Source organism: Carassius gibelio, chromosome A6 (genome assembly GCF_023724105.1).
Source record: "Carassius gibelio isolate Cgi1373 ecotype wild population from Czech Republic chromosome A6, carGib1.2-hapl.c, whole genome shotgun sequence".
Taxonomy (NCBI): domain Eukaryota; kingdom Metazoa; phylum Chordata; class Actinopteri; order Cypriniformes; family Cyprinidae; genus Carassius; species Carassius gibelio.
Window position 1 is genome coordinate 3,047,066 of NC_068376.1, and position 13,544 is coordinate 3,060,609.

General features: G+C 38.5%; 1 protein-coding gene and 1 long non-coding RNA gene across 3 annotated transcripts in view; one reads left to right on the forward strand and one right to left on the reverse strand.

Moving 5' to 3' along the window:
* LOC128015270 (uncharacterized) overlaps positions 1 to 13,544 on the reverse strand; it is a 31,461-nt gene that overhangs the window by 14,003 nt on the left and 3,914 nt on the right. Inside the window, exons 2-11 of the mRNA XM_052598974.1 lie at positions 7,767 to 7,964; positions 4,967 to 6,875; positions 4,011 to 4,184; positions 2,957 to 3,080; positions 1,874 to 1,967; positions 1,670 to 1,756; positions 1,387 to 1,503; positions 1,145 to 1,240; positions 370 to 518; positions 122 to 260 (exon numbers count right to left, since the gene is read on the reverse strand). Of these exons, the coding sequence (XP_052454934.1) occupies positions 122 to 260; positions 370 to 518; positions 1,145 to 1,240; positions 1,387 to 1,503; positions 1,670 to 1,756; positions 1,874 to 1,967; positions 2,957 to 3,080; positions 4,011 to 4,184; positions 4,967 to 6,875; positions 7,767 to 7,964 (3,087 nt within the window). The remainder of the gene's footprint in view (positions 1 to 121; positions 261 to 369; positions 519 to 1,144; positions 1,241 to 1,386; positions 1,504 to 1,669; positions 1,757 to 1,873; positions 1,968 to 2,956; positions 3,081 to 4,010; positions 4,185 to 4,966; positions 6,876 to 7,766; positions 7,965 to 13,544) is intronic.
* On the forward strand, positions 2,929 to 7,471 carry LOC128015271 (uncharacterized). Of its 2 annotated transcripts, none has more exons than XR_008183861.1 (3): positions 2,929 to 3,089; positions 6,153 to 6,331; positions 6,439 to 7,471. It is a non-coding gene; the product is annotated as an uncharacterized LOC128015271 (long non-coding RNA). The 2 variants fall into 2 exon arrangements; XR_008183860.1 differs by having other exon boundaries at positions 2,940 to 3,089; positions 6,132 to 6,331.

Here is a 13,544-nt window from a genome sequence, read left to right on the forward strand (position 1 = left end):
GCCCGTTGAACATTGTCTGATTGTTCCCTGCAGCACAATGTTTGTCTTGTGTTATTTTCAGTGCTGAAACACTTTCTGTGGGCTGTGCTTATTATCTGTCATGACGGGATGTAATGCATACTGTGCTGAGTGAGTCTTCAGCTTCTCTCAGCAGAAACACATGTTCCAGGTGTTGCAGTGACTGGTTGGATTTCATCACTAGCGTGTGAACGGCTTCTTCCACCTGGTTATACAGACACGTCACAGACTCCAGAGAGTCCCTGCAGGAGACAGAAAAGACACAGAGAAGTGTTGTGTGCTCTTAGCACCTGCACAGAACATACAAGTGCACTGTACATGTAACGCGAAGGGATGTACTGAGGGAAATACCTGACGTCTTCAGACTGAGCAAATCTAGACTCTTCCTTCCTCATCCTGGCCAGAATAGACCCGCCTTCTCTTTGGAGGGCGACCAATCGTGTGTCTTCAAGCACCATCTTCATGGAGCTCCTCTGCTCCTGGATGCAGGACTGGACATCCTGAACAATTGATTGAGTTAGTTTGGGGGCACCGTTCCTCAGGAGGTCAACTTAAATAAATGAGCTATTATATTTTGCATTTGTTTAAAATGAAGTTAGCAATTTTTGCAATTACAAAATTATATATATTATTATTATAATCATCATCATGAGCAGAAAAATGTGAGAAATCTTTTTTGATACTACTTTCAATTATAATCATTTTGTTATGTAATCATTTCCTGAACATATCTAATGTAAAAACATGCCAATGTGCCTTTAAATAGCGATGTGCAATATAACTGTACTATAACCACTGATTTTAGAGAATGTTTGCTTTTTTAATTTATTGATATTGGCTATATTGGATGTTTCATTTTGCATGCTCCTAGTTTCCATTTGAACTGCTAACACACACACTTAAAGTTTATAATATATATATTGATTGCAGTGATTTTTCTTTCATTTAAACAAAATTGCATTGAATTTGACATGTCTCCGTTTTCTGACACAATTTGAAAATAATTACTGGCTTATCGTATCAGTTCAAATTTAAATATCTGTGCAGCTCTAGCTTTAATGTTAAAAAACATGCACATGTGTACTGTATTCCTGGAGATTTTCTGAAATTAGCATCCAAAAATTACCTTTGCGGTGTCTGTTTTTTTAACATCAAGTCTTCTGATCGCAGTCTGCAGTAATGAAGATGCTGCTTGTAGGTCGAGTTGAAAGAGAGAAAGTTTCTGAAAGACACATATGCAAAACACACATTAGAAATTCTACATTTTAAATCTGTTTAGACGTCAAGTGTGCCATTATTCACTGAAAGACTAAAGAAATCTTTCGGAAGGGCATTACTTGGTGTTTTTGTGACTGCTCTTCTCCTAACCTGGTGAAACTGTAGCCACTCTTCATGACTGTAAGGGAAGCTTCCGCCAAGGTCAGAGGTCAACTGCTGTCCATCAACCGTCTTATGAAGACTTTTCAATGACGTCACAACATCTATCTGAAAGAAATGATCGTGCACTTATAAAATGCCAAAGGAGATCCGGTAACTAATATGATAATAGTCTAAACCCCCAGATCTACACCTGGAGCTGAAGCTGTGTATATCTGGTTTCGATGGTGGTGTAATTGCTGGGCAAACGAGTGTGTTTGGGAGTGTTAATTACCTGTAGACCAAGATGTTTTTCTGGTCGAGGATTTGCATCTTTATCAACAAGCATCAAGATAGTGTGCACTGCATGAAGGGCCTGCTCCTGTATAACACATGCACACACCAGACAAATGGAATAGTGTGTGACTACAGTTGCACTCTTGACTGGCATCTAATGGACAGGTTTGCATTGATGTTGGTGGTGGTGGCAGATCCTCACCTGAACCATGAGCAGTGATTTATAGAACACAGAGGGCAGAGGGCACTTCCTGCTGTCAATCACTACGGTCAGCCCCAGCTCTCTGACCTCCATCCTGTAAAAACATACATCTTATGTTACATCATATATGATTCTGGGATTCATCTGAATAGGAAATGAAGGAATGAAGGAATAAATATGTTTTTTGGCAGGAAAATTAAATAGCCATCTAAGTTCAATATTGTCAAAGCAATTAACAAGGATCAACAAAGCCATCAACCAATTGAAAAAAAAAAACAACAAAAAAAAAACATACAGAAATTTAAATAAACCAGCATCAACATTTTTTTTAAACGTGTGTATTTCTCAGCATTTTTAAATAGGATGGAAATATTAGATGTAATATCAGCTCAATTGCTGACAATGATGATGCTATATAATAAATAGCAATATAATATGTAATAATGTAGCTTTATGAACTGTAAAGGATAATCGTCCTGATCACCCAGTTGGGGTTTATTTTGGCATAATAACTGGCTGATACTGATTGTACATTATTAGGGCTAGGCCTACTCACCAAATACATAAATACATACAAGGATATGAAATATTGATTTGTGTTTAAATCAAAAAACCTTAATCATTTTTATTAAAATAAGAAAATATATACATCATCAGATGATGTATATATTTTCTTATTTTAATCAAAATGATTATGTACTGTACAAAACAATTGTCCTGAATTTATTGCATTTGTATGAACGTGAGAAAGTAGTGCCAGTTTCTGTTACCCGGATGAGCGGACTGATATACTTAAACGTTAAGCAGATAAATGTGTCATTTAATTTCATCCCGGTCCTCATTTTGGTTCTAGAATTATTAATTTGATCAAATATGTTAAATTACATACATGTCCTGTCCTAATATAACATAATACATATAATACGTTATATTTCTTAATTCAAAATAGGCTCAGATTCAGGTACAAGCGAGCCTAATAGGTTACGGAGGCCCGTTTCACATCCGAGTACATGTCAGCAATGCATTTCACTGACTCTTACTGCCCTCTTATGGTGATTGAGAAGATTGCTCTCTATTTGGTACCTGGGAATGGAGTGCAGGTAAAGCAACAGTCTGCAAAACTCTTGAGGAGAGAGTTGAGAAGACGCCCAGCCTTTCCTGCCCCCGTAGACCTCAACCACAGCCCGGCCTACTCTATCACGACTGCCTGGTATTGGTAAGAGAACACGTTGAGTTAAAACAACATGATTTAATTGATAGAATGATCAGATTTTTTTTGTGCATGTGTGTAAAGGCTTTGTCAGTTTAGCAACAAACATGACAGAATTTAAGAGTGAAAGCAGATCACTATTGTCTGGAGAAAACACTCAGAAAAGTTGTGCATCTTCTGTATTGGGATTGCACATGGCTGCATGCTAACTGCTAAATGAGGCTTGTCAAACTGTCAGACCTCAAAAACTGTCTAGAGAAGAGTCAGAACTTCTCCTTTTTTCTTGCCATCATAATTCTTTTTTCTTTATCTAGCAACACATGTGCATGTAGAAAGTTAGAAGTCAATTAGAAGGTAAAGTTAGCAAAAGTAACTTAAGTAAAGGTAAAGCAATGAGGGTATTCAGTGAATATTATGCCGTTTTCTTTTGTACCCTCATGTCATTTGTACCCTGAATTGTTGTTTTGCTTTGGGTGAACATAAATTGAGATGTTAGACCGAATTTAGAAACTCGATGGAATATTATTGTCAAGCTTATATAAAACAGCATATTAACACTACGTTTATACAAGTTTTGTGTTACTGTATATTACAAGTCATCTGAAGTCATAAAATAGTCTTATGCGCTGACTGACTTAAATTCTGTCATTAGTCACCGATTATTTTTTTTATTGTATTGAATTAAAAAATGGTACTTTTGGTTTTCTTGGTTTCATTTGTCATAAGACGATGTATGGACTGTTTTTATTTTATTTTAGTCGATGAAACACAGTAAATGTGACAATTTCAATGTTTGAGTGAACAATTCTTGGTCAAAAGAACAGTTGCTTATGTTTCAGTCTTTGCATGGATCAGTCCTAGCCCTGAGCTTTAAACACTACACCACAAAAAATAAATTGACATTTAAAAACGGTCTAGGAGGCATACCTGGTAGACAGATGATGCCTAGCTGGAGAAGGCTCTTGATTGTGTAGTCCTGGCAAGATAAAGTCACCTGAGCTCCATTCTCAGGCTGGTCGGTCAAGAGATGATCATCATGTGGTTTCTGGGGCACTGCTCCATTAACAGCTGGGGTTACAGCTTTTACAGATGTGTAGACATCTTAGAAAGACAGGAAATTACATTTATTTTCAACATTGGTATATATACCAACTCAAAGGATTATTAAATCATGAACTTATTGCACGACTGAAGAGATGTGTGTCACAGCTAGATGGAGCTGTTGATCTCACTTTTAGAAAATCAAAAAAAAAAAAACTATAGACATCACCCTCCTCTTCCCATTTACAAAGACATCTAACAGTTTCCCCATAAAACGGGTGGATGTAGTTAGTTCTGATCCCTACACTTTGCTCTTGGTCCTCATGAATGCTTTTGTTCTGTTCTGCTAAAGAAAGAAATCAGATGAAGGACTGCAGAAATCCCCATGTGAAACGCTGTGCATACTCTTGACCTTTGGTCAGTGTCACATTGCTCTCTTTTAAGATGACCTTTCAGAAGAGTATATTTTCTCCTCCACAAATGACTGGGTCAAGGTCACCGGTAAATCAGTTGATTTGTAATGGCGGGTGGCAAGTAGACATTGCCTCATAGTAGTTTAGTTTTTGCAACTGTTCATTTCAGTCATGTTTGAACATGCTTTTCATTTAAGGATAGAGATCTAAAAAACAGCATGTTGGCCTGACTTAAAGTTGCTTCAGATGTTCTTTTGACAACAAAGTGAGATGCGGGGTAAAATCTGTATGCAATTAGTTGACACACAAAGCAAGGAACCACAGTAAATAATTGTTAGAATATTTTGTTTCGAAAACGCCTCTTCAAAATGCATGTAACAAATCAGAAACACTAGTCCCTTTTACATGCAGAAGTCTAACTTTACTTACCCTTTCTTGCTTCTTGATGCCTGTTTAAGTTTGGGGACACCAAATTAGCTGTGTGTTTTATTCCCTGGACAGGAGGCAACATGGGAATGATCTCTGGATAGACATCACTGTGGCTTCTATTGGTTAGCTTGTGTGATTGCAGACACTCTCTGTTTATTTCCGAGACTGAAGAGGATGGGCGGGATTTAGACCTGCTTTTACCTTTGATCACCTGTGCAGGTGAACCTTGGCCTCTTCCACTGAGTCTGTCATCACAAAGGACTTTGTAATCCAAAGGCCTGTTCTCATTTTGGAAAAGGATCTGATTGCACTGGGGCTGAAATAGAGGAGGTGTTTGTTCCGAGGCCTGTGTTAGCTGTTTTTGTGATTTCTGTATTGGATTGAAACCCTGCAAACAGAGATTAGCTTCTTGTCTTTGACCACTGTGGTCAGGTAAAGCACTGAGTCCCATTTTGGGTAAGTGTTGGGTTTTGGCATGCTTGTGGGCACTAATCCGCAACTGAAATGAATCTTGTCTAAAAGAGTTGTTCAGACAGTGCTGTCTTTTGTCAGGTAATGCCTTAGTTCCTAGTACAATCTGATGTAAATCCTGTTGCCCTGTGAGGAATGACTTTTGTTGTTGTCTTGCTTGGACCAGGCTAGGGATCTGTTGGGTCATATGTTGGTCAAGGGACTCTGCATTCTCCCTTGAACTACAGTCATGAGATATGCTCTGACTTGAGTTCTTTGGGCTTTGCTTTTGTTGGACTGAGTTCTCAAAGGATTGCATCGAATTTCTGTCTGCTTGGTTTGGTGTCTGGCCAAATGTACAACTCAAAGGTTTAAGTCTAAGGCCAACTCCATATCCCTCACAGCTTGGCTCAGCCTCCCCTACATCTGTCCTTGTTTCATCTAGAGAAGGCAGCATACTTGCTCTCTCAAAATTCACAGGGTTTCGGAGGGCTGCCATGTAAGACTGCCTGTACCTGCATTTGGATTCTGGATCATTTTGCATGCTCTCAGAGAGTTTGTTTTGCATGCAATGATTGCAGTTCTCTTCACATGGGTTAACACTGCTTTTTGGGGCAGGTTGAGCCATCGTGACTAACTTAAAGCCCAGTGGTTTTGTTGGTATTGCTATTTTGTTGAGGACAAAAGTCTCTTTCTCCTTGTTGAACTCCAACAGATCCACATATTCTCCTTCCAGCTCTCGGTTGTGCCTGCTGTCCCAGGTATTAGGAGATACCCTGCCAACAGGTTTTCCAGCAAAACTGCTCATTGGATGTCCTTGGTCAACCTTCACTAATCTGCTACCACCCTCCACTAGCTGAACAGAAACTGCCATCCCATCATTTGCTGGAAGAATTGTAGTTTCCATCTTAAGTGGTAATAGGCCTACAGGTACCTGTGACTGTGACACATTCTCTGAAATCTCGGTTTTTATGTCATTCACACGGAGAGTTGGAGTTGAGCATGTCTTTGTTTCATGCCAGATGTTAGACTTGGGCCTGTCACGGAATTCCGGGTTGGCAACTTCAGTCCAAGGTACCTTCACAACCCCATGGTCAGAGGAAAGCACACACTGACATAGAGGATTTCCATTACGTCCCTCATTTATTTCCCTTAGCCAAGACTCTGTGAATATGCATGGATAAGATGTCTCAGGGATGGGAGTCCCCTCAACTGCAGGACACTCCAGCAACCTGGAACCAGCTTGCAATGCCAGATTATCTTGCCCCAGGAGGTCTTCCGGCACAAGAAGACTTTTGAGGATGATTCGGGCTGACTGTTCTCCAAAAGGTTCCACCTGCAAGTAGAAATCTCCAGGTCGAAGAAGTAAAGGGTTGATGGGGGCAAGTTGGATCACCACTCGATCGCTCAGGCACAATGGCCAACCCTCACACCGGAACAGGACATCTGAGTATGACGCCTAGTGGGAGAAAGAAAGGGTAAAGCTAGTTTGTTGATTTGCAGATCATTTTGGATTGACAGATTTTATAACCACAAAATCCTTAATAGCTTGGTCTTGATGCCGTTTATTGGCTTGCATGCAAACATTCTTGAATCCCCTTCAGAAGAAGCTGTCTCGGAAGGCCTTTGTTCTTTCTGAAGATAAAACAAAACAATCTTGTGCTGAGTGGACAAGGAAAAGTTACTTGCGGGATCTGTGCCATAAAAGTCCACATGGAAGAAATGTGTGCACAGGAAACTGCTTTCATTCTGCTCTGCATGCTAACATACTTTACTCTTTAAGACTTAGTTCACCCAAACATGAAAAAACATAATAGACTTACTCCTCTCACTGTCCTTTTCCATACACTGAAAGCATACACTGAGCATGACCTGTCATGCCTCATAAAAGTAGCCCACGCAAACCTATATTCCAAGTCTTCTGAACCTTTATGCTAAAGTTGAAGTGTGGAATGAATTTGTTTTGAGCATGAGTAGCTGTTTGTCCAGACAACATAAGATGAAATGTTAGTTTTGCAGTTGTGAAATGTATTCATTAAAACTCTTTCTCCTCACTTCACTTCTCAAATCTCATTGGATTATAGCATGCAAGCCTTTGGACTATGTACAACCTTCTGTACTCCACATAAAAAAAGTAATACAGGTTAGGAATGACATGGGGGTGAGTGAATAATGAAAATGTTTTCATTTTTGGATGAATTTTTTTTTAAACTATTGAATTAAATTAAAATCACTTGGTAGGTAGGCTATTGGTCATTTTAGATGGTTGGCTTTTACTGAGGCACTGTCGAATTTTGATGGCCTTTTTTATTATTATTTGATTTAGCTGTGATTAGTGTGGTGTACTCACACAGGCAGCTTGTTGCACGCTCTCTAGGATATGTTTGGCTGGGATGAGGAAGTTCAGCAGGCACTGCAGTGCATCTCCATGGTAACGTTCCTCAATGGTACGAAAGAGTTGGCTGAGAACAGTAGGAGCGGTAGCCTCAAATGGAGGGAAAAGAGACGACAGGGCGCTCTGAATGGACCAGTCCAGAGAGGAAGGGTTCTGAGGTGGAGAAAGAGAGAAAATTATTTGTGAGGCTTAATAACTGTATCCTTTGCATGAAAATATATAACATGATATATTATACAGCAGTTATTGTGCATGATCCCTAAATGCTTTGTTTACAGATGTAAAATGAGGTTGTTGTCAAAAGCCTGTGGCAAAACCTTTTCATAATATCAACCCCTCCTAAATCTCACTTGTTACAGAACCAGACAAAAAGACAATGAAGCTTGTGTCACCTCAAGGTTTCACTGTCCTGGCCTAATTAAATCCTCATTTTCCATTCTGTTGTCCACCATATGAAGGCAGTGTGTCTCTTGCCTAAGGCAATTTAAGTGGAAGAGATGGGCTAGGTTATCTAATATGCATGGAAGAAATCACAATGCTACTGTATCCTGTATACCCTATATATTACCTTGCAGTTTAAGAGACAGTCAGTCTGTTTACCTTCTTAATGTTCATGTTTTGAACAAAGTTGATTTAGATAGAAAGGCATCTACACAAGCCATAATGAGTATTACAATTTCTCCTGTTTATTTCCCCTTTAGTGGGCATCTAATTGTGCTTAAAATGTTTCTGGGACATTGAAAGAGTGAGTTTTGTCCAAGAAAGATACACCTCATTTTAGATGGTTTACCTCAGCCAGAACAGATTTGTGTTATTAGCATACAGGTAATAAAAGGTAGAACAAAGAACGCATGGTCTGAAAAAGTGATATGATGCGAGGGAACCCATTCAAGCGCACAAACACACCGTGAACTCGAACCCCATTCCCCCCCCCACACACACACAATCCAAGACCTTTGGGTTATGTCCGACTTACTACCAATTAGACCATGGCTGATCCCCACATTGGGCCAGTCCTCCATAATGAAGATGTTGGGTTCACGTTTCATGTGTCGGACTTGGAATAATGTACAAAGCAGATAGAAAGCACAGGGAACAGTGTCTGGAAAACTAGTGAAATCTGTTCTCCTCCAGTCTAGATGACCTTGGTTTAAACCTTAAATGGATCCAGAATGGATAACTGTGTACTGCCAGTTAGAGGTTGAAACTCTTAAACCTTAAATGTTTAAAACAATTTTTATGAAGCCTAGTGCAATGATTAACTATAGTGAGAAATGCATGCTTTAGCCATGTTAAGTTGTATGTTTAGTCTATTAATTTCTTAGCCAAACAGAAGTAGTGGCTTCCTGGGTAAGATGATTACAGTGTGATCTCAAAGAGGAAGTTTATGTCTGCTTCGGAAAACACAAGCATAAACAACACCCTTCCTTTTTAGGGAAAAATAACTTATGAAGTGTTAGTGCTATATCAGTATTAGTACTACATTCGATATATCAGTATTTGTTTTTAGTTTAAAGTTTTACTTTAATAGTTTTTTATTTATTTATGTGTTTTCTATACATGAATGATTCCTCCAAGTCTGCAGTTTATTGAATTACCAGAGAATCCCCAGTTTGAGTCATTTAATGATACAAACATTAGATGTTTGCTTTGTCATTTGCTCTTCAAAGAAGTATACACACACTGGTGTTTATCTGCACTAGACTTTCTCACCTTCTCAACATTTTCCGCTTGATATTTTCTGCAGTGATTTGAAGCAATTTGAATTGTAAGCTAATCTTCAGTGTGAATTATGATTTATGATCTTGAACAGAATTATAACAGGACCTTCCACAATGTGTTTAATGATTAATAATGTTGAACAATTGTGGAAAGACGCAATAGCCTTTTTGTTTAATCATTAACCAAAGTAGTTTTGGCCCATGCTTGCGTCTTGTTCTGGGTGGTCCGTCTCGGGTGCATGTGAAACCTCTTCTTTCCTCTGGCTGACTTTCTCATCCTTAGCCTTTCTTCTTCTTCAGTAAACACATCTGCATGGTGCAGATCACTCTCTTGTCATGGCTCTGGGCCCATCATTCTGTTTAACCCCCGTTACGTCTCCTGTTACTTGTCCACACCTCGGATTTCCAAACACATCCAAGTCAAACTTCATTTAACAAATCCTCAGGGTCCCAAATGAAGGATATCTGGAGCCTGGCATTGTTCCTGTCTGGTATTTGCATTCAGGAGAATGTCAATTGCATTTCTCAGTGTTTTTGTAAATATCACCCTTAGACGAAGCCCTTGGCTGAAATTTGGAAAGTTAATTTGATATCTGGAGGGTCTCTTTTAATGTGTGTAGAAACACTTTAAAGCACTTTAAAAAAAATGATGTCTGTCTTCTCACCTGCAAGAACCCTTATTTCAGCAGTAAAGTTTTGATGTGACAACTCTCAATTAAATCTACACATAAATATCCGTTGCTAAAACATATTTTCATTTGGCAGTGAGTGGACACGTCTCTCTGTAATTACATGACACAGAGCTCAACAGGTAATTGTAAACTTCAATAATGTTTGAAACACACCAAAGCTCAGCTGTCATTAAATCTGAAGCTTTTTGCAGATGATTTCATAAATGCACCGTATACAACCTGTTTCTCTGGAGCGTTGTATTTAGTGGTTTGCTAAGGCAAGCATCACTAATAGGTTACACACTTACTGAAGTCACAACTAGGGCTGGACCAGAATATTTGATTATTCAAATATTCGTTCTGTGGGTTGGCATTCGATTTTCAATTTCGAGATTCAAATATTATTATTATTATTTTTTTTTTTTTTTATTATTATTTTATAATAATAAATAAGCGCTGTTCTGTAGTTTATTAAAAGCGTATTAATTCTGAACATGTGGCGTGTCCATATTTCACCAAAATGCGACACTTCACTCCTTGGGTACACAGCAACACACTTGCCACGCGTGAAGACGATTGAATGAACCGTTCTCGACATAATAAAAATGCAAACAGACAGACAGACGCACAGAGAATCCTGCCTTTATTAGAGAGAAGAATATGTTCAGCCCCTCCCTCCGAAGCTTCGAACATTCGGTGTTGATTACTACTGAAGCTTCGAAGCTCCAAAAATTGTTTTCGCACCAGCCCTAGAATCAACAGTCAGTTAAGATTTTTATTGTGTGTCTTCCAGTCATTATTATTAATGTAATCATTCATAATGCCATTACCAATCATTACTATTAATTTATTATTCATTATGCAAAAAGTGTGAAAATATTTAATTGTAAATTAAATTTTAATTGTGTACTTAGGATATAAATGCATGCTATGAAATTTGTTTTAACAAGACTATTTTGACCAATTCATTCCAAGCACAGGATGCTACATCATGTGAGGTTTGGGTCCCTGTTTAAAGAATGTTACATTTTAAGTACATTGCCCTCTGTCCTGCAAGTATCTGTCTACATGTATAAAGTCAAATTTTCATGGCCAAGGAGGTTTTATTTTCTGTGCAAGTACTGTTCATTTCAAGTATAGGTTTCAGGCATGCCTGGGTTGGTGAACTTTAGTGCGCTAAAATGCAAAGGCCAATTTTGACTGTAATAGATAAGAGGCAGTGCTGTAACGTCAGCTTTAGACATGGTCTTTAGACATGGAATCCAACTGTAAATGCACAGTTTAGACTTTATTTAGAAATTAGGTGTGGTTCTTGAAGAGCTTCATTTACATGGGCTTCCTACATATACACCCACAGATGGCCAGTTGCATGCATTTTGATTTAATGCTTTCACGACAGTTGTATAATTGTTTGTGCATGGGCATATGTGTCTAACACGGGTGTGAAAATAATGCCTTTGGTGGAAATCACATAGGGGTGAAATTTTGCACAAAATATTCTTGTCAGAATTCTGTTAGTTGACAAATGAAACTAGAAAGAGCGTAAAAGTGTGTTTTAAGGGAGCTGTTTTTATTGGAGTTCAAGTCCACTGGGCCAAAACGAAAAGCATGCAAAAAATAATGTGTCATGCAGTAAATAATAAGTCTTGACTTGTGCATTTGGCATGGGACAAAAGAGGCACTCCGAGGCTTTAAATCCTTCTTTTCAAGCTCTGTAATCACTTCAGTCTTGCACAAAGAACAGAAAAATGTTAAAAGTATAAGTTCTTGAGGTTAGAAAGTCCATGTGCACTCTTGAGATAAACACTAATCTAACCTAAACGGGATTCTTCATCATCTGTAAGCTTTGGAAAGTCTCTTATTTCAAGCTGTCAGATTCCAGTAATTGTGATCTGTTTCTCCCAGCAGCTCTCCTTCTCTTCCTCCTCTCCTCCCTCCCTCTTCAGGACAGTGTTGTCTTTGTCTCTGTGCCACTGTGCTTTCCTTAGAGAGGGAGTTTGGCACAATGGAGCTTTCTCACACCATGGCCCTCACTCATCATACAAACATCTACAACATCTGACAAACTACTCCTCGATTAACTCACTTTTCTGAACGCAGTTTTCAAAATAAAGGTTCTTCAGTGGTTCTAAGATTACGTTCACAGTAGCACTTTTGGTGAAATGTGTAATTTGTCTACACATCTTCTTGGTTTTAATGCATTTCTCACACCATAATGCATTTCTCATTGGCTTAGAGTAAATCGCCTTCGTAAATTTCTTGGACTAGTGAAAGCACTTCATAAAAACAATGTCCAGAAACAAACAGAGTCTAAACTACAAGCTTCAAATCTACATATTATCACAAGCTAGACTTCAATCCTGCTTATTTCTAACTTGAAATCCATTGTTATTCTAAGAATAAAATAAACTCCGATATTTTGATCTCCTGAGAAACAGACAATACAAACATGGAGGTGCAGGAAACACCTCTCTCATATTTGTTATCAGTTCCTTCTCATCCCCTTCCTCACCCATCCTCCCTCCACTTGGTTTACTCAGAATGATCAACAGTATAATGTTCTACATGAATACAAGTAATATTTTCAATCATGTTTGGTATCATTTGAATAGTCTCTGGGCAAGTGGTCCAATGGTCGAAATCTTAAAAGAATCTTACAGATCCTAAGATATTTTGCTTACTGTAACGGGAGTGCCCTTTTTTCAGGGTCTTCCATGTAAATTACCTTCTGTTCCCTTTGAGGTGTAAACTACTCCGGTCTGGGGCCTGGGTTGATGCAAATCCCAATTGTTTGTAAATGGCTCCATTTGGGGGATGTTTTGTATTTTAAGGATAGCAGCAAAAGAATCAGGGCTTTCTGTAGCTGGAATGAAAAAGTGGAATGAAGGGTGTTCACACATTTCATACTATGTATTTTACTAAAAATCTGTTATACATCTAACTCTAAGATTCACCTTTGAGAATTTGATGCCTTGTATTGTTTTGAATTGGCTATGTAATCAACATGACTTACTCTGAAATTATTTTCTCAAGTACATTAAGTGAAGGTGTATGTTTCTGCAAATCTGCATGCTAGGGTTAAGTGCATATCAGATCTTAGCCTAAATGGAGCTTGGAGCACATCAGCTGAGATTTTTAGACTTCTGACTTACTGCTTTACTCTAGCTAAGTTGAACTTCGTTGCATTAACTGTGGGGGACTAGTTATAGTAGTGGTCATAACCGCTGGTTATTATCTCCGCTTTAGTTAAGTTGTACATAGTTATTTAACTGTCGGGGGCTAGAAAAAGAGTTCTAGCATAACCACTGATTATTGTTTTGGGCTTTAACTAAGTTGTACAT